Genomic DNA, 21,210 nt, shown 5'->3' with positions numbered 1-21,210 from the left:
GCATTTAAAATTGTTTGCCATGACACAGAAACATATGTATATAGTTGTAGTGTATGTATGTATATGCATATACACATTCACAAATATACATCTTAATGTATGGTATGTGTGTGTATGCACGCAAATATATTTAATATGCAGTTGCATTTTCAAACAGATGCACTTTCCCAACATAAACGCAGCATAAACGTTGCGACAACAACAATAACAATTACAACAAGGAGCGCGTTGAGTGATTTGTATTCAAATTACTTGAAGATGCAGCTTCATCGCCAAAGTTGTGCACGCCGCCTGAGGGCGGACACCGACTACTAGTGCGAATAACAACAAAGCAAATTACGAGATTTCGCTGAAACAACAACAAACAACGCTCAAAGTGCCCGACGCATAAATATACATATTTAAAAGCGCAGTTTGATGTGCATGTTGCATGGTAGTGGTAAGCTTTGTGGCAGCTTAGAGGAGCTAATAAAAACTTCCATCATTTATTTGCATCAACTTGAAGGCGGTGGTGACGATGGCAGTAATGAACACGCCCGCCAGTGCGCGCTGGTATACGCTTGCCTGTAACGAAATGCTAAAACTTTCCATTCAAATGGCTGCATGTACGCATGTAGGTGTGTGTGTTGCCACAAACAAAAATGCTGATATTAAATTTTGCTTGCTTCCTTTACATACTTCATTAATCTTCTGTGCTGACAATGACAATAAAAACAACATAAATTGCTGGCCGCTGACTTAGCTGTCGCTGCGGCGCTAAATAAATAACGTTATGCACTGGCCTTGCCACATGCCACGCAGAGCGTGCGAATGTGACACGCAAAATTAACATAGCGCTTTTAAGCTCAGCAGCTGCCACGGAAATATGCCTGTAAAGTAGTAAATTTCCGGTAGCCTTGGTAAGGTTGTAAGTTCGTGTGCTTGTGTGTGAGTGCGTGGTGTAGAGAACGCTGCTTCTTCTTCTTCACTCCTCTATTGCTGAAATATTAAAATTACAGCACAGAATAAAGCATCAATGTAGCAGCGCAAATAGTTGCATACATTGAGGGGTTAGGCACAATAGGGTGCTCCTTAAAAAATACAATTGTTTATTCTTTATTTAGTACAGTCGCGGCGAAAGAAAATCAGTCCTATTACTTTCCGTATAAACCCTGTACTCCTTAGGGTTATATATACATTAGGGTGATGATTAAGACATCTATTTGACGTTTTTTTGTCGTTTTCACTGTACAATTTTATGCAGTTTTGTGCCAATAAGAGGTCATAAGAGTTTGTGGAGCTATGCGCATTATTGTTACAGTCCTCTCATACGCAATACAACGGTAAAAAATTAAAAAAAATATTAGTTGCTTAGTTTGCAGGATTCTTAAGTCATTTACGTAATTAATTTTCGTTTTCAATCTCAATACAACAGTCAAAGATTATCAAATTTAAATTGTGGTGTCGATATGAGACCTCAATAGTTGCATACTTTGCGGCATTATGCACACTAGGGTGGTTATTAATGAATTTAATTGATTAGTTATTCATTTTCAGACATGCAATTGACAATGTAACAGTAAAACATTTTCATTTATAAATTTTGGTACTGAGAAGAGACCCTTAAGGCATATAGCTTTGCGGTAAATGTCCAACCTAATGCCCTCCAACAGAAATCAAAAGGTTTTGTGATCCCTTTAACAAAAAAGTATTCATTTTTGAATTAAAAAAATATATATATTCTTTTCTATAATTCAAATTTCTCTATAATTTTAATTTTATCTTAGTTACTCACCACAGAATTAGTTAAAAATTGAACTCGAAATGCACATCTAGAACATTTTTAAGCGAAGCCAAGTTTATACTAATATGTGATATTGTTAATTATAATGTTAATCACATAAATGCTGAGAGTTACAAAATTATAAAACAAAATATCACTCACTTTTCAGCACCTCCCTAATATACCTCCTAAGTGTATATACTGAAATTCATACCTTCTTAAAATAAACATTAATATGTATAAATATAGTATTTTTGCATTTCGATAAATGTCTCACTCTACAGAATCACTCAATTCCTCATCTCCTACAATACCGTTACTTCACTCAAAGCTCTCTTCGCCACGCTAAACACACAAGCTCGGTAAATATTTCTGCAAGCAGATTTCCTAAAATTAATATGCTAATACAATCACTGGCATATACTCGTACCTTCACAGGTACGTGTAGTAGCTGTTGTTGTTGTTGCTGCATAACAAACGACTGCATTCCTTGGCTTGTTGTACGCGCTACTTCATGTGTGTGAAATTCCAGAAGTTGCCGCAAGCAGCCAGACTATAATTATCTGCTAACAAAGTGAGTTGACGAAGGGTTTGTTGCATGAATAACGTGAGTTTGTTGCATGCAACGGAATACCTGCGTGATAATATTCAATCAGTGTGTGCATTATTTTATTGACTTACGGAGGGTTGTGTGCCTTAGCATGTATGGAAATCTTAAACGGGGAAGTTTTATGTTGAAAAAACGGGGAGAAAAGCAAAGCGAGTGAGGAAAGGTTAAAAGAGAGCGTGCGAAAGGAGTATCAGTGCTCTCGTGTATTTAAATTTTTTTCCATTATGCGTAAAGCTTTATACTTTTCATGAATGAATCTAATAGCCTTGACAGACGGCAGCGTTAATCCGGATTAACTGCGCACTTAATCAGATCCAAATTTGTAGGTGACAGACGGCAGCTATGCGAGTTTGAAACTCTCATAAACAGCTCATTGTCCATTTTATAATATTTTCAATGAAAATTGATAGAAGATAAACATTAACAACCGCCGACCAATTTTTACCAAACCATTTTTATTACAAAAGCATATCAACACATTATTTTTAAAACTGCATCATAACATAGAAGTTTTATTGATATTATATTGAGAATTTGATAAACAGCTGTCAGGGTTGCTTGTATTTCATTCACAATAGATGAAAATTGGCCATTTTTAACAATGTTGCCAACGAAAATCTCACAAACTCCCTAAAATTTTGAGAGTTATTTTTGGATTCAGCAACGGAGTTAGCAGTGGTAACTCCTGAATTAATCCCGAAAAATGCAATTAATCTGGTTTAACGCTGCCGTCTGTCAATGCTATAAGTTTCTATTATTATAATCTTGATTTATGGCAGTTGTGGAAAGATAGTTTCTATGTACGCTTTTTCCTTTTTAAGAGTTCCAACTTCATTCCAAATTATATTCAATTTTTGCTTCTACCTATTTTCTGTTATATGGTATATGTTGGAATGTTTTTAGACTTCTGATTGACATATATTTTCTAATATTTTCATTATGTTATTTACTTTTATTTGTGGCAACTCTATTCTAAAATATGTTTCAATAAAACGTACTCAGAATAATTTCTGGACGATTTGGTGTACCAAATATATTTTATAGTTTTTCTATAGTTTTTTTTTCAAAAGATGGCAACTCCAGTGGGTTATAGGTTTATAATAAAGCTTCACATAAATATGTGGGATGTCCACAATAATTTTAGATTTATTTTAATATAAAAAACTGATACAAAGTTGATGATTGAATAGAAAATGAAATGGAGAGTGAAAATGATGAAACGTGCTTGCAGTCGGGATGGTACGCCAAGAAGAAGGAAAAATGGCGGTTCGTCAAGCTGACAGCTTGTCCAGTTTTTGGGTTGCCATATCTATGCTTTTTGCAGAGTTGCATTTGGGGTTGCCACAAATAAATATTTTGAATATTCAACATATTTTATCGTATTTTTCGCAGCTTATTTCTTTTTGAAAAGGTAGCAACTCTATATTTATATAAACGTATGACTTAAAACTCTTCGTAACTTTCTAAAAATGCTTATCGTTGGCAGTTTGCAAACTGCTATTGTTCAGTAATTTCGAAGAAAGGTAGCAACACTGTTAAGCAATAATTTTCTACATGTTTTAAGAAACCTAATGTTCACACATATTTGTGAATCTTTTAGTTAATTTATTTTTAATTTTAATGAATTTCTTAATTATCATTTTAGCTTTGGAGAAATCACATTTAAGCCAAAATATATCTCAAGATTGTATGCAAATTTAGAAGCAGCAGCCAAATATTTTTGGGGCCAAATTTTTAAAGCACACTTGTAGAACCTATTTAAGATTTAGTGAAAGATTGTTAAAGAAACATGTGAAATACTCTCATCGAGATGTTGAAAGAAACTTCGAATGATAGTTCTTAATCAGCGAAACTTTGAAAGTTTGTAATTATTTATATTTTTGCAACATCAGAACGGCTGATACGAAGCTCAGCAAATGGTGTTTAGAGATTCTAAAAAGAGTTCTCATCTTGAATAGGTCGTTTTGAGGGAGAGCTTGTAACTTAAAACTTCGCAGCCATTTGGCTCATTATCAAGAATGGTACCATTGAATCGCTGCGAAAATATTCACATACCCCTACAAGTGGTACTGTCGATTTGACCAACGAAATGAAAAATGAGTTTGCAAATGGAAGCAACAGGTTCATTAAACTTCGATATGATAGTCTTATTCAAAATGGAATTTCAAGCCAATATTGCTTCTAAGTGCATAGGTTTAACCTGTTTGGCGCGGCCACCTAAAATTGTAGAATATTTTCACTGACTAGACACCAGCTTTCGATAGTCAGAGTGAAGGTTGGTAGAGTCTTGGTAGCATTCACTGGCTGACTCAGAATTGATGTTTTTACCATATACTCCTTTGCTTAGCCAATATACAAGGTCTGTCGCAAAAGAAACAGAACTGTTAAAAAAACAATAAAAAATTATTATTTTTCAAAAGTTATATTTTTTTATTCAAAGTAGTTTCCTTGTGCTCGATACAGCGTTTAGCCCAGTCAATTAGCATTTCAAATGAGTGTTTAAGGTCATTTTTCGGAATGCTCTTGAGAATATCGGTCGTCGCCTTTGTGGATAGCTGAAATGTCCTGAAACCAGCGTCCTTTCATGGGCAAATGAAGTTTTCCAAGTAGGTAAGAATCACCAGGGTGCCAGATCAGGTGAGTAGGGTGAGTGATTAATGGTTAATATGGAGTTTTTTGTCAAAAAATCAGTGACAAGCGTCGACCGATGACACGGCGCATTATCGTGCAACAGGCGCCAGCACCCTGCCTCACGGTATTGTGGTCGAGCACGACGAATGCGTGACAAAAGACGCTTCATAACACCAAGGTAAGACACAACATCAATCGTTTGGCCAGGTGGGACGAACTCTCGGTGTACAATACACTCGGAATCGTAAAAACAAATCAGCATTGCCTTTATTTTTGACTTCTGAAGACGACCGACTTCTGATCGTCACAGAGGTTCTCACGACCTTCTTGGAATCGCTTAAACCACTCATGCACATTACTACGGCATAGGCACTGATCACCATACACTTTTTTCATCATTTGAAATGTTTCAGTAAACGTTTTCCCAAGTTTAAAACAAAATTTAATATTTGCTTTTGCAAAAATACGACCGATGACCAAATTCATCACTTTTGATCGATAACATCGATTGTAGTTATCCAATTGTCTTAAAATTTTTACGAAATGTCAACAAGAGATCAAACTTTTTATTTCATATACCCACCAATAGGTGGCGCCACCAGAAACAGATATATTTAAAAAGTTCTGTTTCTTTTGCGACAGATCTTGTAGAAACCTGCATTAGACGCGCAGCTCTATTACGCTTTGTCTGTTCTTGTAACAGTTCCGTTACTATAATGGAGTGAGAGCGAGAGCCTCTAATAATTCCACTAATCGATCAGTGTTGGCGCTGATTCCTGATTCACAATTTTTTATATTGGATCTGTCTACGTTTAGTGTCATATAAGAAACCTCTCCTTAATTGTTATACTCTTAGGTGCATATAAAGCACAGAGCGAAGAGAAGAAGACGCTCTTATGTTTCACTCTTTAAGAAATCAGCAAGCAAAGCTTAGCAATCTTCGCTTTGTGCTTTATATCGTTAAAGAGGTAATAAGAACATAATGCACCGAAGAAACAAGAATATCATTTTTTAGTGTTTTAATGCATAACAATTTCAAGAATTCTTCTAATGTTTCTCATTGCAGATAGTCGTATTTCGAAACTAGCGAAATCTATGATAGGGTTCTCAAACCGGTGTGAGGAATTTTGAAACAAAGTTCTCTTATCAAGACATTAATAATTTAATTTTTCTTTCTTTCCCTTCTCTCTCTCCCTTTCTCACTTCTATAGAGGTTGAGTGCGTGAAACTTTTAAGTCTACTGATCACAGCAGCGAATGAAGTTCCTCCCTTATATTTTGCACTCTCTCTCCCTTTTCTTTTCTCTTTCTACTTGTAGTTCTCTTTCTTCGATAGAGGTTGACCGCGTGATTCAGCGAGATGCTAACAAACAGGAAACTATATGTGACATAGTAAAAGTGATTATTCGTTTGTATATACATATATATGCCGAGGTTTACACAAATTACAATACATACATATATGTGTATCCGAACACACACAGAGAGTTGCATTTACGAAAATGAGAACGTAGAACGATTACAATCAGCATATTTGCGTGTTTAATTTGGCCAAAGTGTGAAAGGTGACAGCCGGTAAGCGGCCAGAATGTGCTTAAAACACAAAACTACAAGCCGTTAGATGCAGACAAACAAACACGCCGTATGAGTTGCATGCGACAAGGGGGCACGAGCACGCAGAAAGTTTTAGTTTGATTAGGACATTAGAATATTTGAGTGGATAATTTAATCAAATTAATTACTTAACGCGCGCGCGACTTTTATGAGCACAATTTGCACAGCGCCGCTGCCTCGAGGCGAATAACAGAGCGGCAAAGGAGGGAGAAAAGGGGGAATTGCTTTTCTGGTTTTGGTGTTGCCTGACGGCGCTGCGTGCCAAAAAGCTTGTGTGAAAGTGTGAGTGCATGTTGTTGTTGCTGGTACCGTTTTTTTTTTGTTTTTGTTACCTCAACCGCGCTGCTGCGCTCTGCCTGTTGCTGTCGCGCGTTGCCTCGAAAGTGCTGGCTGGTGGCAAATGGTGGCAAATATTAAGTCTATAATGAGCGTGTGGCAAGGCAAGTATGCGGAAATTTGGTGCTGGCAACTTTTGTTATTGTTGTTGACATTCCTACACTACTGTATAACACATGCATTTGTGTATATGTGTGTGTTTGCTTAATCTGCTTCAACTATTTAGCAGCGATTGCTGCAGGCGCCCAAAACTACGAACACACGCCGCTTAGCTTCCATGCTGGCGCTTGAACAATCACGCACACATCCACACACTTATGATCGTATGGAAGTATGCGTGTGCGTTTGGGCCTGCATGTGGCATTGCATGGCGTATGAGTGACATTTTATTTAGTGCTTGTGTAAATAAATGCGGTCGTCTAGCAAATTTGTGGCGCGTTGAATTTTCGTGGCAGTTTATTTTGCGCACAACTGATGGATGGTGTTAGTTGTTTTGGCATATTTCAAGCCTTATTCGTTGGTATTAATTTTCGGTTTTTATTTTGTAATTTTTTCTTTGTTTTTGTTGGCATGATGTTTTGTTGCTTGCATTTCTCCTTATTTTTTTTTACCATCACCAAATGTTTTACGAAATAAAATAGGCTTATTCACCTAATGGTTGTTTTTAGCACTTAAAACGATTAGTGGTATTATATTATAATTTCTATTATTACAAAGTTTTTCGTGCAAGTACTTGATTTTGCTCGATTTGTTCGTATATGTCCACTAAATGCCAAAGTGGATCGATATGAATAATATGTTTGAGGACTGGAGTACTGAATTGGATAGTAATCTATGTAAAATTTCTTGAAGATATCTTGTCAAATTAAGAAAATGTTTAATACAAGATTGCTATAATGGTCCGATCCAAACAATATGTTCAGAGATTACACCGTTGCTTTAAAATATAATATACACTAAACTTCATGAATTTATCTTGTCAAATGAAAAGTTTCAAAAAAATTTTGATTTTGATCGGTGGGTCGGTTGGTTGGAGCTATGTATATGCTATAATGTTGTGATATCAGTGGTTCCGAAAACTGAGTAGAAAATTTCATTTCGATGTCTTAAAACTTTAAAAATTAATTCGCATACATATATACTAATATAAAACAAGAAAAAACATTAACTTCAGCTGCACCGAAGCTGATATACCCTTCACAGGTGCATCTCTTTTAGAAACTATGTGTTCAGTTTGTATGGCAGCTGTATGTTATAGTAATCCGATCTGAACAAGTTTTTCGAAGAGCAGCAATTCATGTCAAATTTCGTGAACATACTACGTCAAATGCGAAAGTTTTCCATACAAGCCCTTGATTCCGATCGTTCAGATTGTATGGCAGCTACATGCTATAGTTAACCGATCTGAACAATTTCTTCGGATATTACATTGTTGCTTTAGAAAATAATCTATACCAAATTTCGTGAATATATCTTGTCAAACGCAAAAGTTTTCCATACAAGAACTTTTTTCCGATCATTCAGTTTGTATGGCAGCTATATGCTATAGTTAACGATCTAAACAATTTCTTCGGAGATTACATTGTTGCTTTAGAAAATAATCTATACCAAATTTCGTGAATATATCTTGTCAAATGCAAAAGTTTTCCATACAAGAATTTTTTTCCGATCGTTCAGTTTGTATGACAGCTATATGCTATAGTTAACCGATCAGCACAATTTCTTCGGAGATTACATTGTTGCTCTAAAAAATAATCTGTGCGAACTTTTGTGAAGATACATTGTCAAATGTGAAAGAAAGAACTTGATTCCGATCGTTCAGTTTGTATGGCAGCTATATGTTATAGTGGTCCGATATCGGCAGTTCCGACAAATAAGCAGCTTCTTGAAGAGAAAACGACGTTTGCAATATTTCAAAAGACAACTACAGAATGAACTGAAGCTTTATTCGCTCTTGCAAAGTTCTAAGAAGATCTTTCATTCTCGAGCCAAATTTTGTTTAGCGATGAGAGTCATTTCTGGCTCAGATGGGTATGTAAACAAGAAGATCAAAATTTTGTTTAGCGCATTTGGAAATGAAGAAAATTTCCGTGAAAAGATTGTAGAAAACATTGTAGAGCTGCTATTTCATTCAGAAAAACAACGGTTTAGTGTGACTTTGGGGCCCGGTGAAAATATCGGTTAATATTTTTTCAAAAACAATGCCGGTGAGAACGTAACCATCTTAGATTGAAGCTCGTGATCTCGGTGACATTTGGTTTCAATAAGATGGCATCACTTCACACACATCGCATCAATCAATGGATCAATGGATTTATTGAGAGAACACTTTGGTGAGCAGATAATTTCACGTTTTGGGCCGGTCGATTGGCGATCAAGATTGTGTGATATCACACCGTTAGAGTTTTCCCTAGGGGGATATGCAGACAATCCCGCTTCGTTTCAGGTCTTGGAGACGTGTTATTCGCTAGTTACCAATCGAAATGTTTGAACAAATCATCGAAAATTGTACTCAATGGATGGATCATCTGAGACGCAGCCGCAGCGAACATTTGAAAAAGATTATCAGAATAAAAGTGACCTTTCTGTGTTTTTTTTTTTTAATTAGAAGACCTCGAAATGGAATATAAACTTTTAAGGCAATGTCAACAAAACTCGGTGAAAACATTGCAAGTTGAAGTTTCAGGATAATATCCCACACTCCAGCGATGTAGGTAACACATATGAGAAATAGATCAAAAATTGAACCGTGTGCAACACTACCTATTTGACAAAACTTCATTCTTAAATTACCGTTCGATTTAATTCCTTTAAGTCACCTCATAATAATATCGTTATGTAAGCTGACATTTTGAGTGTTTGTTTTCTTTTTGAATAGATAGGATGGTGCAGAAAGCCTTTGGTGATGAGGCTATGTCTAAAAAAAATGTTTACAAATGGTATAGTGAGTTCCAAGCCGGCCGTGAACGTGTCGAAGACGAAGAGCGTCCAGGGCGACCATCAACCTCAACCGACGAAGCTCACGTTCAACAAATCAAAGATTTGGTGTTGAAAAACCGTCGATTAACAATTAGAGACCTTGCTGATGAAGCATATGGCATATGGCATATCGAAAGGTTCAGCCAATACCATTTTGAAGGATGTTTTGGGCCTCAAGCGCGTCAAATCTCGACTGGTACCGAAAACATTGAATTTTTTGGAAAAAAGGCGTCGCGTTGAAGTGTGTGAAACGATGCTTTCCGACTACCAGGGTGTCATGAAACGCATTATAACTGGCGATGAGACTTGGATCTATGCTTACGACACCGAAACAACCGATCAATCGAGCGAATATCGTGCCAAAAGAGAGCCGAGACCAAAAAAATCGCGCCAAAGTCGCTCAAAAATCAAGGTCATGTTGACTGTTTTCTTCGATTATCGTGGTGTTGTGCATTATGAATTCCTTCCAACCGGTCAAACAGTCAACAAGGAATATTATTTGAACGTTATGCGTCGTTTGCGTAACGCTATCCGCCTAAAAAGGCCGGAATTGTGGAAAGACAATTTTTGGTTTTTACACCACGATAATGCACCATCCCATACTGCCCTCGTAATTCGTGATCATTTCGCCAAAAACTCAACCCATATCGTTCCGCAACCACCGTATTCACCTGATCTGGCGCCGTGCGACTTCTAGCTGTTCACCAAGCTCAAAAGACCGCTCCGGGGACACCGTTTTTATACGATAGAGGAGATTCAAGCCGCAGCGAAGACGGAACTGAAGGCCATCCCGGAAAGTGACTACAACCAATGTTTCGAAGATTGGAAAATCCGTTGGCATAAGTGCATTGCATCGGGAGGGGATCACTTTGAAGGGGATGAAATTGATTTGTAAAAATAAATAAAGAACTTTCAAAATAAACGCAATGTCACCTATTTTTTGGGCACAGTAGTATGTGATCTATGAAAATCACCTCCATTTATAAGAACAAGTCTTCAATACAAGATGATCGAAGTAATGTACCATTAGCCAATAATAAGAAGTTTTGTGTAACAATAGCATTATTGTTGGATTAGCCATCTAATATGGGAGGATAAGTTGGACAAGTCGCTATGTAAACTTAAAATATACTCTGACTAAACCAAAATAAAGGAGATCGCAGTGTGCGCTAAATTAAATTTAATTAAATTTGTTCAAACTGGTTTGCATTTTATGGTATTTATGGAGCTTTGAACTTGTGGAACATAAAGTTTTTGGAAATGCGCAAACTCTCTATCTTTCTGGAGTGACTCAAGAGAAATCTGTCAGAAGCATTTATTTGCATATGTGCTGGCTTTAACACTTTGAGCCCCGCGTGTACCACCGGTGGACGTTTTGACGATTTGGGACAATGTGACCACCCGTGGAAATTGGTGGATTTTCATTATGGGACAATGTGACCACCGGTCATTTTCGGCAATGGGAATAGCGGTCCTTTCTCTGCCGAATATTGCTTACGATGAAGTAAAGAGTTGTGTGAAGTTTTGAAGAGCTCTAAATAATATTTGGAGATACAATGAGAGGTTATAGGTTAGAATATGTATTTCGAAAGTTTTCAGGCACCAAAGCTCAGAAAGTATGCGTTGCGATTTGGCGATGGAAGGGCCTGAAGAATGTATTTCCTTGGAAATATCAAAGCAAAAGCCTTGGTTTCATTTGCAGTTTCGAATTTCTCTTAAGAAATGGCTGGGTCATTATCGACCCGAGCAAAATCTAGTGAAGGAAAAATCAAGATGAAGAAGATAAAAGACACTTAACCACAGAGTCTACTCATACACTTTCATATGTAAATAGCCTTCACCAAGCACATCGCTTTACCTCACTACGCTACTATAGACACGTCTCACCTGTTCGCCGACGCTGTTTGTTTCTTAAGTTCATTGCACTCTTCGTCTCGTGTTCTTTGCGGTGATATTGCATTATTGAGTTGGCGAAATTCTTCAAAAAGCTTGACTTTCAAAACTACCGGCGTAGACGCCCGCGTTGGCTTTTTAGCGCGGTTTAATAAAAGAAACACACACAACTACTTGCAACACATATATGTACATTTATGTTTGACATATATATGTAAGTTATGTGTTATATGTCCGTCTGTATTTATAACAGGTTATCTTCATTCACATGTAGATTAGACATTGTGTCCAAATGCACTGTGGCATGGTTGCAGTTTGACGCGTCGCGAGTACCGCGTACGTGCAAGTGGTTACGTGCCGCCAGTTTCTCTCTGGACGTGCCACCACCATTGATTTGGAAATCTCTACTACTATAAAGTCAAGTACTTTTTGCCTCCTGACGCGCGAATATTGTATGCTCCAGTTATTTGGCTTCGCCATATACTTTATTTTTGTTTTTGCTTTGGTGAGTTATCACATCGCGAATGTGCTGATGCGCTTTTTGAGATTTCAAAAGTAGTGCAATGCACTCGGAGAAATTTGGGTGGAATTTTTGTTGTTGTAAAGTCAACTATAAATAACTATAGTTGTGTAAAGCTTAAAGCCAGCGAAACAATTTTATAGACTACACCTGCAATGGACCTTATTACCCATGTATCTTGTTCAGTACCATCGATTTGGTTGAATCTTCCTGAAAATCTCCCGCAAATTTTATATTCTCTAAATCTAAATTCCATAAAGCTTTGTTAAAGGTTTGGTCTCTACAAAGCACTCAAAACCGTTTGTTCTAATTATGAGCCCCCATTAGCCCACATAGTTAGCTAATTCTTTCGGAGCGTATACAACAGCTAGTTGCAGAATATGAAGATTCCTGAGGAAGGGTCGCCCATGATAATTTTTCTTGAAAATTCACGGTAATCCGTACCCATAAACTTTATAAGTTGCAGCTGCCTTTGGAACTAAACCTCTACGCAGATACATCCTCATCAGAAAATGTTGTTTTTAGTACCAAATATTTTGAATATCCATAACATGGGGTCAGTCCACGTCTCCGTGCAATTCAATCAGACCTCGCTGTATTGACAACGGACTTGATTTCAATATTATCAATATTTCGTCTAGTCTTTCAAAGCGAAAATATAGTTTCTAGTCCTATAACTACCTCAAAAATTTGTTCCAAAGAGTTATGCTTTGATATAAAATCTTCTACTTTTTCCAACAGTAGAGTCGGACCATAAATGCTATATCCAGAGAAGATTCTGAGAAACTGCTCTGTCTTTTTTAGATAGCTTGGTTGGACTAATGTTATGGTATTCGAGAGAAAGTTCAGGATGAACTTCTTTATCTTTACTAGACGGCTGAGTCAGACAATAAATACCAAGGACTTTGAGAGAAGAAGATAAAAAGTATAAGGTAAAGGGGAATTTAATAGGTATCAGAAGCAATCGTTTAAAACAGCAGTTAACAGTTACAAAAATGGTGTTCTTTGGCTGCCACGATACGCATTATTCGTCGACTTTTGGATGTAAATGAAGATAGAAACTTGCTGAACTAATTAGACTGCTGGAGCAGTAGCCAATTTTGGTCGTAGAGGAATAAGTTCCTGACAAGTCCGGTCTATAAAAATAGAATAACATCATTTTCCGTCCACTAACTATCATATCGACGGAACACGTCGGTAGAATAATAAAAAAATATTATATACCGTTTGTTAATGACGAATTATGACGATTTCATTCGTGAAAGAGAACCTCTAGTTAATATACAGTCTGGCTTGGTCTACTGAATGAAACTATGTTGTTCTTGTGACAATTTTATAAGTCGAATTGGAATAACTACCATAATAATATCTGTTGGAAATGTAGAGTTATGGATCTGCCAAGGTTCACTTTAGAATAAGTACTGAAGAGTAGTGAACTATGGCGAAATGCAACAAGCATGGTAGTCTCTACTTTTGTTGTTTCTTCAACATTAGCTAAAAGTTTGAATTATACGAGGGATGCTATATATATTACTGGCCTAATAATGAAAATAGGAATATTTATCTACGAAAATGGTTTTATTGTTTTTCAAAATATTCTCCATCAAGATTTATACACTTTTGCATGCGCTCAAACCAATTTTCGAAGCACTTTTTCCACTTCGATTGAGACAACTCCAAAACATGGTTTTTAAATGCTTCAACAGCAGCTTCTGGCGACGAAAATCGTTGACCACGCATTATTTTCTTGATGTGTGGGAATAAAAAGAAGTCATTGGGTGCCAAGTCAGGGCTGTACGGCGGATGACCCATCAATTCGATGTTTTGGCCGGTCGAAAAGGCGCTGGTTTGAGCCGATGTGTAAGAGCTCGCATTGTCATGGTGCACAATGATTCGTCTTCTCTTGTTCGTTTTTCGAATTTCTCCGAAGACTTCAGGCAAACAAATGGTGGTGTATCACTCAGAATTGACCGTCCTACGTTGCTCAAGCGGAACAGTCGCCACATGACCAGTTTTGCCTAAGAAACAGGCGACCATTTGCTTCGAAGTGCTTCTTCCACGAACAACTTTCGTTGGATTTCGCTCGTCTTGGAAGACCCACACGGTCGATTGCTGTTTTGTTTCGGGCTCATACGCATAGATCCATGATTCGTCACCTGTGACGATCTTATAAACGTCTTTTGAAGCACCGCGATCGTATTTTTTCAGCATTTCTTTACACCAATCCACACGAGTCTTTTTTTGAGCGATTGTCAAATTGTGCGGGGTCCAACGAGAACAAACCTTTTTTACGGCCAGGTGTTCATGCAATATCGAATGTATGCTGGTGGGAGAAATGCATAGGCATGCCTCTATCTGAAGGTATGTTACATGACGGTCTTGCATTATCAGTTCACGTACGGCATCGATGTTTTCTGGCACAACGGCTGTTTTTGGACAACCTTCACGGAATTCGTCTTTGAGCGAGCGTCGGCCACGATTGAATTCGTTGTACCAGTTTTTCACAGTGCTATAGGATGGTGCTTCATAGCCATACAAAGATTTTAGTTCATCGATGCACTCTTGTCGTGATAATCCACGTCGAAAGTTGTGAAAAATGGTCGCACGAAAATGTTCACGAGTTAATTCCATTTTTTGGCCGAAATTTTTTTTTTTATTTTTTTTAGAATTTTTTAATTCCCTGTAAATAAAACAATTCACGATTAAATGACAAAACGTTCTGAGCGATGTTATGCTAAAAAATGTCAAACTTTCCAATGGAAATGTCAGATTGCACCTGGCAACACTTAGTATTGCCCTAGGCCAGAATATATATATATCTCGGAACCGCCGATATCGGATCACTACAGCATATAGCTGTCATACAAACTGACCGTTCAAAATTAAGTTATTGAATGGAAAAGTTAGTTTTTTACATGATATTTTACCGAAATTTTGCATGGTTTATTGCCTAAGGCAACGCTACAATATCCGAACAAAATATTCTGATCAGGTAACTATAACGTATAGCTATCATAAAACGATCAAATTCTATACTGGTGGAAACGTTTTTAAGGCTATTTTAGCTTCTGTGCAACCGTTTTTCTGTTTTTTGTTTTTTAATATTTTTCCGTGCACTAACTAAATCCTTTCACACTTAGTCTGCCCCAACAGCCATTCATTTCACTTACTCCAAGCAACTGCAAGCACGTGCCTCCAATAAATATATGCATGTATGAGTATATCTGCAGGCAATTGGAGCGGCCGGCCCACACTCATGCTAAGTAATATTCACCTGAATAAAGTTGTAAGAAATGCACACACTCGCACTTACCTTCGGTGTGGCAACAGCGTGCGCTCCATCATAGACATACAAATGATCATTACAATCTAGTTGCAACATATCGAAGCGCAACATGAAACGTTGCAATATCGAATGCGTTTGGAATGTTATGATGCAATCCAGATTCCGTTCGTTCTGCGACCAAAGTACAGCACCGTCGATTTTGCGATAAAGTTGCTGCAGAAAGTGATTCTTGCACAGAGCTTGCATATAATCTGCAAAGAGATGAAGTAAGAAATATATAGTTTACGTATTATATATGAAATAGTTGAACAAGATTTATACGCTATATAAGAGAGGGGAAAGGAGTGAAGAAAGCAGTAAGCTTAAAATGAGTTTTGTAGTACATAGCTTCTCGTTTGAGTAAAACGCGAGTAAGTGGCTTACGAGAATAGCGCCGTTGCACGCACGCACGAAACTAAAGTGAATGACTGTTGCACAAGCACTCGCACTAACACACACATACACACATCCAAGTACGTGTGTAGTGGCAGTAAATCCGCGTGCGGCACTCCACCGCCTTGCTAATAGTCGAAAATCACAACTTAATGCTCGCAAATGGCCAAAAAGTGGTTGGCACATTTCGCAGGGCAGTTGATTTTACGGTTTTCTGACGCGCTTTGTGGCTGTGTGGACTCAGCAGTCGAGTGCATTAGAATTTTAATGGCGAATAAAAAATTCATTTACGCTGCGTTGGCGGAAAATTTGCACGCGAAATCACGCACATACCCACAAGCACATACATAAGCAAAAGTTAAGACGCTTCCTGCGGGCGAATATATATAGCCTGGCAGCTTAAGCCGTGTGGTTTTAAGAAAAGGACGAGAAAAAGTATAAATAAGAGTTTGATAGGATATCGTAAGGTTCTGACAGCTAATGCAGATACGTTTTAAGGTTAGTATCGAGCTTGTACCGGTTCATATTTTGGAGCTATTGCAGCGCTTAGTGAGCAGAGAATTGTAGCTCGGCGAGGGCCAAACCCAAATTCTAGCCAACGTCATTTCTTTTAGCCTTGTTCTTCAGATAATACAACTTTTTCTGCTAGAAATTTGGTTCAAGTCGAACAAAAGTACAAAATAACTGTAACAAAGTCATAAGTAAGCTATATTATAAATATCTGTATCGAGATTTCAATTCCTGGAAAACAAAGTCTATTAAGCCTCACAAAAATTTAAATTTTTATACTTCCGTCCGTCCGTCTGTCCGTCCGTCCGTGCAAGCTGTAACTTGAGTAAAAATTGAAATATCATGATGAAACTTGGTACACGTATTTCTTGGCTCCATAAGAAGGTTAAGTTCGAAGATGGGCAAAATCGTCCCACTGCCACGCCCACAAAATGGCGGAAACCGAAAACCTATAAAGTGTCATAACTAAGCCATAAATAAAGATATTAAAGTGAAATTTGGCACAAAGGATCGCATTAGGGAGGGGCATATTAGGACGTAATTTTTTTGGAAAAGTGGAAGTGGCCCCGCCCCCTACTAAGTTTTTTGTATATATCTCGGAAACTACTATAGCTATGTCAACTAAACTCTATAGAGTTGTTTCCTTCAGCCATTTACATATACAGTTCAAAAATGGAAGAAATCGGATAATAACCACGCCCACCTCCCATACAAAGGTTATGTTGAAAATCACTAAAAGTGCGTTAACCGACTAACAAAAAACGTCAGAAACACTAAATTTTACGGAAGAAATGGCAGAAGGAAGCTGCACCCAGGCTTTTTTTTAAAATTGAAAATGGGCGTGGCGTCGCCCACTTATGGACCAAAAACCATATCTCAGGAACTACTCTACCGATTTCAATGAAATTCGGTATATAATATTTTCTTAACACCCTGATGACATGTACGAAATATGGGTGAAATCGGTTCACAACCACGCCTTCTTCCAATATAACGCTATTTTGAATTCCATCTGATGCCTTCTCTGTAAAATATATACATTAGGAACCAATGATGATAATGGAATAAAACTTTACAAAAATACGGTATTTGAAAAATATGTAAATGACGGATAATGAAATCTCGATTATCACTTTATCATGCGAGAGTATAAAATGTTCGGTGACAACCGAACTTAGCCCTTCCTTATTTGTCTTATTTTCTTTTCGGCTTCTGGGAAATAAGAACATTTTTCTTTATTGGAGATTTTTGCAGTGATTGCGGAAAAAATGCTTTTCTTGCTCAAAAATTGCAGTTGGTCTTCCCGATGAATTTGGTATTTATTTGCAACTTCCATTTTAAGGCGTTACAGTTAAAATTTGCAAAAGGTTTTTTTCTTAATGTATGTACATATATTTAAGAATACACACTGAAAATTTCATGTCGTTCCGGCGAATCTTTTTGAAGTTACACGCTAATTTGAAAAGGCGTTTCATGCTACTTCGAAGTACAAGGCGTTTTTCTCAAAATCATGTTTTCAAAGAAACCGATAATTCTCGATTTTATCAAGAAATTTTATTTTGCTTAATTATTCGATGAACTATTAGATTTAACATTACTTGAACGAAATATGTTTGGTTTTTTAATTTTCGAGGATCCGGATCAGAGATTTAGTGGTCACCGCAAAACGTCTTTTTTGAGATGAGCTCGCGGAGATCAGCTGTAGCTCTTTTCCAAAGAAATATTTTGACTACCACTAAGCCTTAAAATACAGTTAAAATATCCAATTATATATGTTTTGGATGAATAAATTTAAAAGTTTTCTCAAAAAAATTCTGGATAATTTGATTTTTTAATTATAAGACAAGTGCTTATTATTTTCCTCGCTTCCTAGTGATATACGGTGTTAAAATTTTTTCCAGATAGCATAAGTAAAAGTGAAGTAGTCGTACCGTGGGTGATCTTCCGGCGTCACATCATTTCAGGACATTCTTTGCAAAAAAACATGGCTGTTATATGCCCTTCCGTCGTCAAAATGTGATAGGTGTATTGACATTTATTTAGTCCCAAACATCTTTGTGTGCACTGTTACTGGGCTTCATCCATCAAGTAGTTGCAGAGCCACCCAGTTTCAGTTTCTGGAAGATAATGACTGAAATTTTCCTTCGCCTTACGCATAAGCCTGAAACTGGTCTCGTGCACTCAAAATGAATTTTCTTAATGGGAAATACTAAATACTATGCCCAAAAAATAAGGTGATTGTATTTATTTTGAAAATTCTTTATTTATTCTTCCAAATCAATTTCATCCTCTTCAAAGTAATCCCCTCCCGATGCAATGCACTTATGCCAACGGATTTTCCAATCTTCGAAACACTGGTTGTAGTCACTTTCCGGGAAGGCCTTCTCCTCTATCGTATAAAAACGGTGTCCCCGGAGCGGTCTTTTGAGCTTGGTGAACAGCCAGAAGTCGCACGGCGCCAGATCAGGTGAATACGGTGGTTGCGGAACGATATGGGTTGAGTTTTTGCCGAAATGATCACGAATTATGAGGGCAGTATGGGATGGTGCATTATCGTGGTGTAAAAACCAAGAATTGTCTTTCCACAATTGCGGCCTTTTTAGGCGGATAGCGTTACGCAAACGACGCATAACGTTCAAATAATATTCCTTGTTGACTGTTTGACCGGTTGGAAGGAATTCATAATGCACAACACCACGATAATCGAAGAAAACAGTCAACATGACCTTGATTTTTGAGCGACTTTGGCGCGATTTTTTTGGTCTCGGCTCTCTTTTGGCACGATATTCGCTCGACTGATCGGTTGTTTCGGGGTCGTAAGCATAGATCCAAGTCTCATCGCCAGTTATAATGCGTTTCATGACACCCTGATAGTCGGAAAGCATCGTTTCACACACTTCAACGCGACGCCTTTTTTCCAAAAAAATTCAATGTTTTCGGTACCAGTCGAGATTTGACGCGCTTGAGGCCCAAAACATCCTTCAAAATGGTATTGGCTGAGCCTTTCGATATGCCAACTTCATCAGCAAAGTCTCTAATTGTTAATCGACGGATTTTCAACACCAAATCTTTGATTTGTTGAACGTGAGCTTCGTCGGTTGAGGTTGATGGTCGCCCTGGACGCTCTTCGTCTTCAACACGTTCACGGCCGGCTTGGAACTCACTATACCACTTGTAAACATTTTTTTTAGACATAGCCTCATCACCAAAAGCTTTCTGCACCATCCTCAACGTATCCGCAGCAGAAAATTGATTCCGTGAACAAAATTTAATGCAAATTCTTTGCTCAACAAATTTCAACATCGCAAAAAACGAAAAACTCACTTTTAGCAGCTCACAAAACGACACGTAGGTATCTCAAACACTAATGAATATTTTGACATGAAATTTAACATAAATGTGACTGACAGTACTACCAACCTAAAAAAAAAAAAATCATTCTCCGAATCCTTCGACGCACGCAGTTTAAATTCAAATGTCACCGTATTTTTTGGGCACAGTAGTATACGTAGTGCTTCGTATATCGTCAATTGTCATTATTATCGTTAGAATGAGGAAAGCTGTTCTAAGGAACTTCGCATGTTGAGTTGTACTATATCAAAAATAAATGTCTAATCTGATCGCTAACCTTAATGAATATATAAAATGGTCCCCAAATTATAATAATATTTTATATGATTTTACGAATATCTCTGAATTCACCACAAGTCATTTAGATTCGCTAAGACCGTGGAGAATTAATATATTTACATAAATTTAACGATTTAGGGTGTCAATAATAGTACAGTTACGACTTTCCATTAGAATAGCATGATTTGATTAACCCTTTCTCAAACAAATTAAAACTTTAGCACAGCAAAATTACTTCTCCTTAAATACTCTACAAAATTATTGGGAAAAATTTACGTTTGTGCTTATCTAGCAAAGCCAAAGGCATTTGTTAGTTTTGTGGGCGGATGTGCAGCAGCCAGGGACACGGGTTAAATGCCGGAAGAGCGTAAATGAGTATACAGGGTTTGTCCGGAAAGTAATAGGAGTGATTTTCTTCCGCCGCGACTGTACTTCGAAGCGCGCACGCACCGACTGCATTCGGTAGAGGGGTTCCCATCTAACGATCTGGTTGTTGTCTCCGAGCACCTGGAGAGTCAGGACAAACATTTTCGCGCGACGTGTTTCTGTGAGTGGTGCAAGCCAAAATGCAGCGTTCGTTAGAGCAGAGCTACGCAATTAAATTCTGTGTGAAGCTCCACCATGAATTTGTTCCTCCTGGACAAATCGTCAACGCCAAGTTGTACGTGGAAGTTGCACCACGACAACGCCCAGCATGCACCTAGGCTCTCAAAACTATTCCGGAAAATGCCTTTCGTGACGCCTTCAAAAGTGCTTGGAAATCGCGCAGGCAGCGCTGCATCGACACAGAAGGAGCCTATTTTGAAAGTTTGTAAAGAATTGTAAAAAATCGTTTAATAAATTTTTTTAAATCGACTCAGTCTTATTACTTTCCGGACAAACCCTGTAGGTAAGAAGCGCTTCCAAAAATCATTGCAGCTTTTTGCGAAAATTTCCCTCTAATTTCAAAATGTCGTGTTTGCCTAATGATTGCGTTGAAGCGGGTGCATTGTGGAGGGTGTGAGGAAA

The 21,210-nt window shown here is 37.7% G+C and overlaps 1 protein-coding gene across 3 annotated transcripts in view; it reads right to left on the bottom strand.

The window, feature by feature from the left end:
- The window catches only part of LOC126763176 (uncharacterized), a 255,148-nt gene that overhangs the window by 51,189 nt on the left and 182,749 nt on the right, over positions 1-21,210 (bottom strand). For all 3 annotated transcript variants that reach the window (XM_050480454.1, XM_050480455.1, XM_050480456.1), the window contains one exon: positions 15,658-15,881. In XM_050480454.1, coding sequence (XP_050336411.1) covers positions 15,658-15,881 — 224 coding nt within the window. The remainder of the gene's footprint in view (positions 1-15,657; positions 15,882-21,210) is intronic.

The sequence above is a fragment of the Bactrocera neohumeralis genome, chromosome 6 (genome assembly GCF_024586455.1).
Source record: "Bactrocera neohumeralis isolate Rockhampton chromosome 6, APGP_CSIRO_Bneo_wtdbg2-racon-allhic-juicebox.fasta_v2, whole genome shotgun sequence".
NCBI lineage: Eukaryota > Metazoa > Arthropoda > Insecta > Diptera > Tephritidae > Bactrocera > Bactrocera neohumeralis.
Note: the sequence above shows the minus strand (reverse complement) of the source record. Positions and strands in the feature narration are given on the sequence as shown.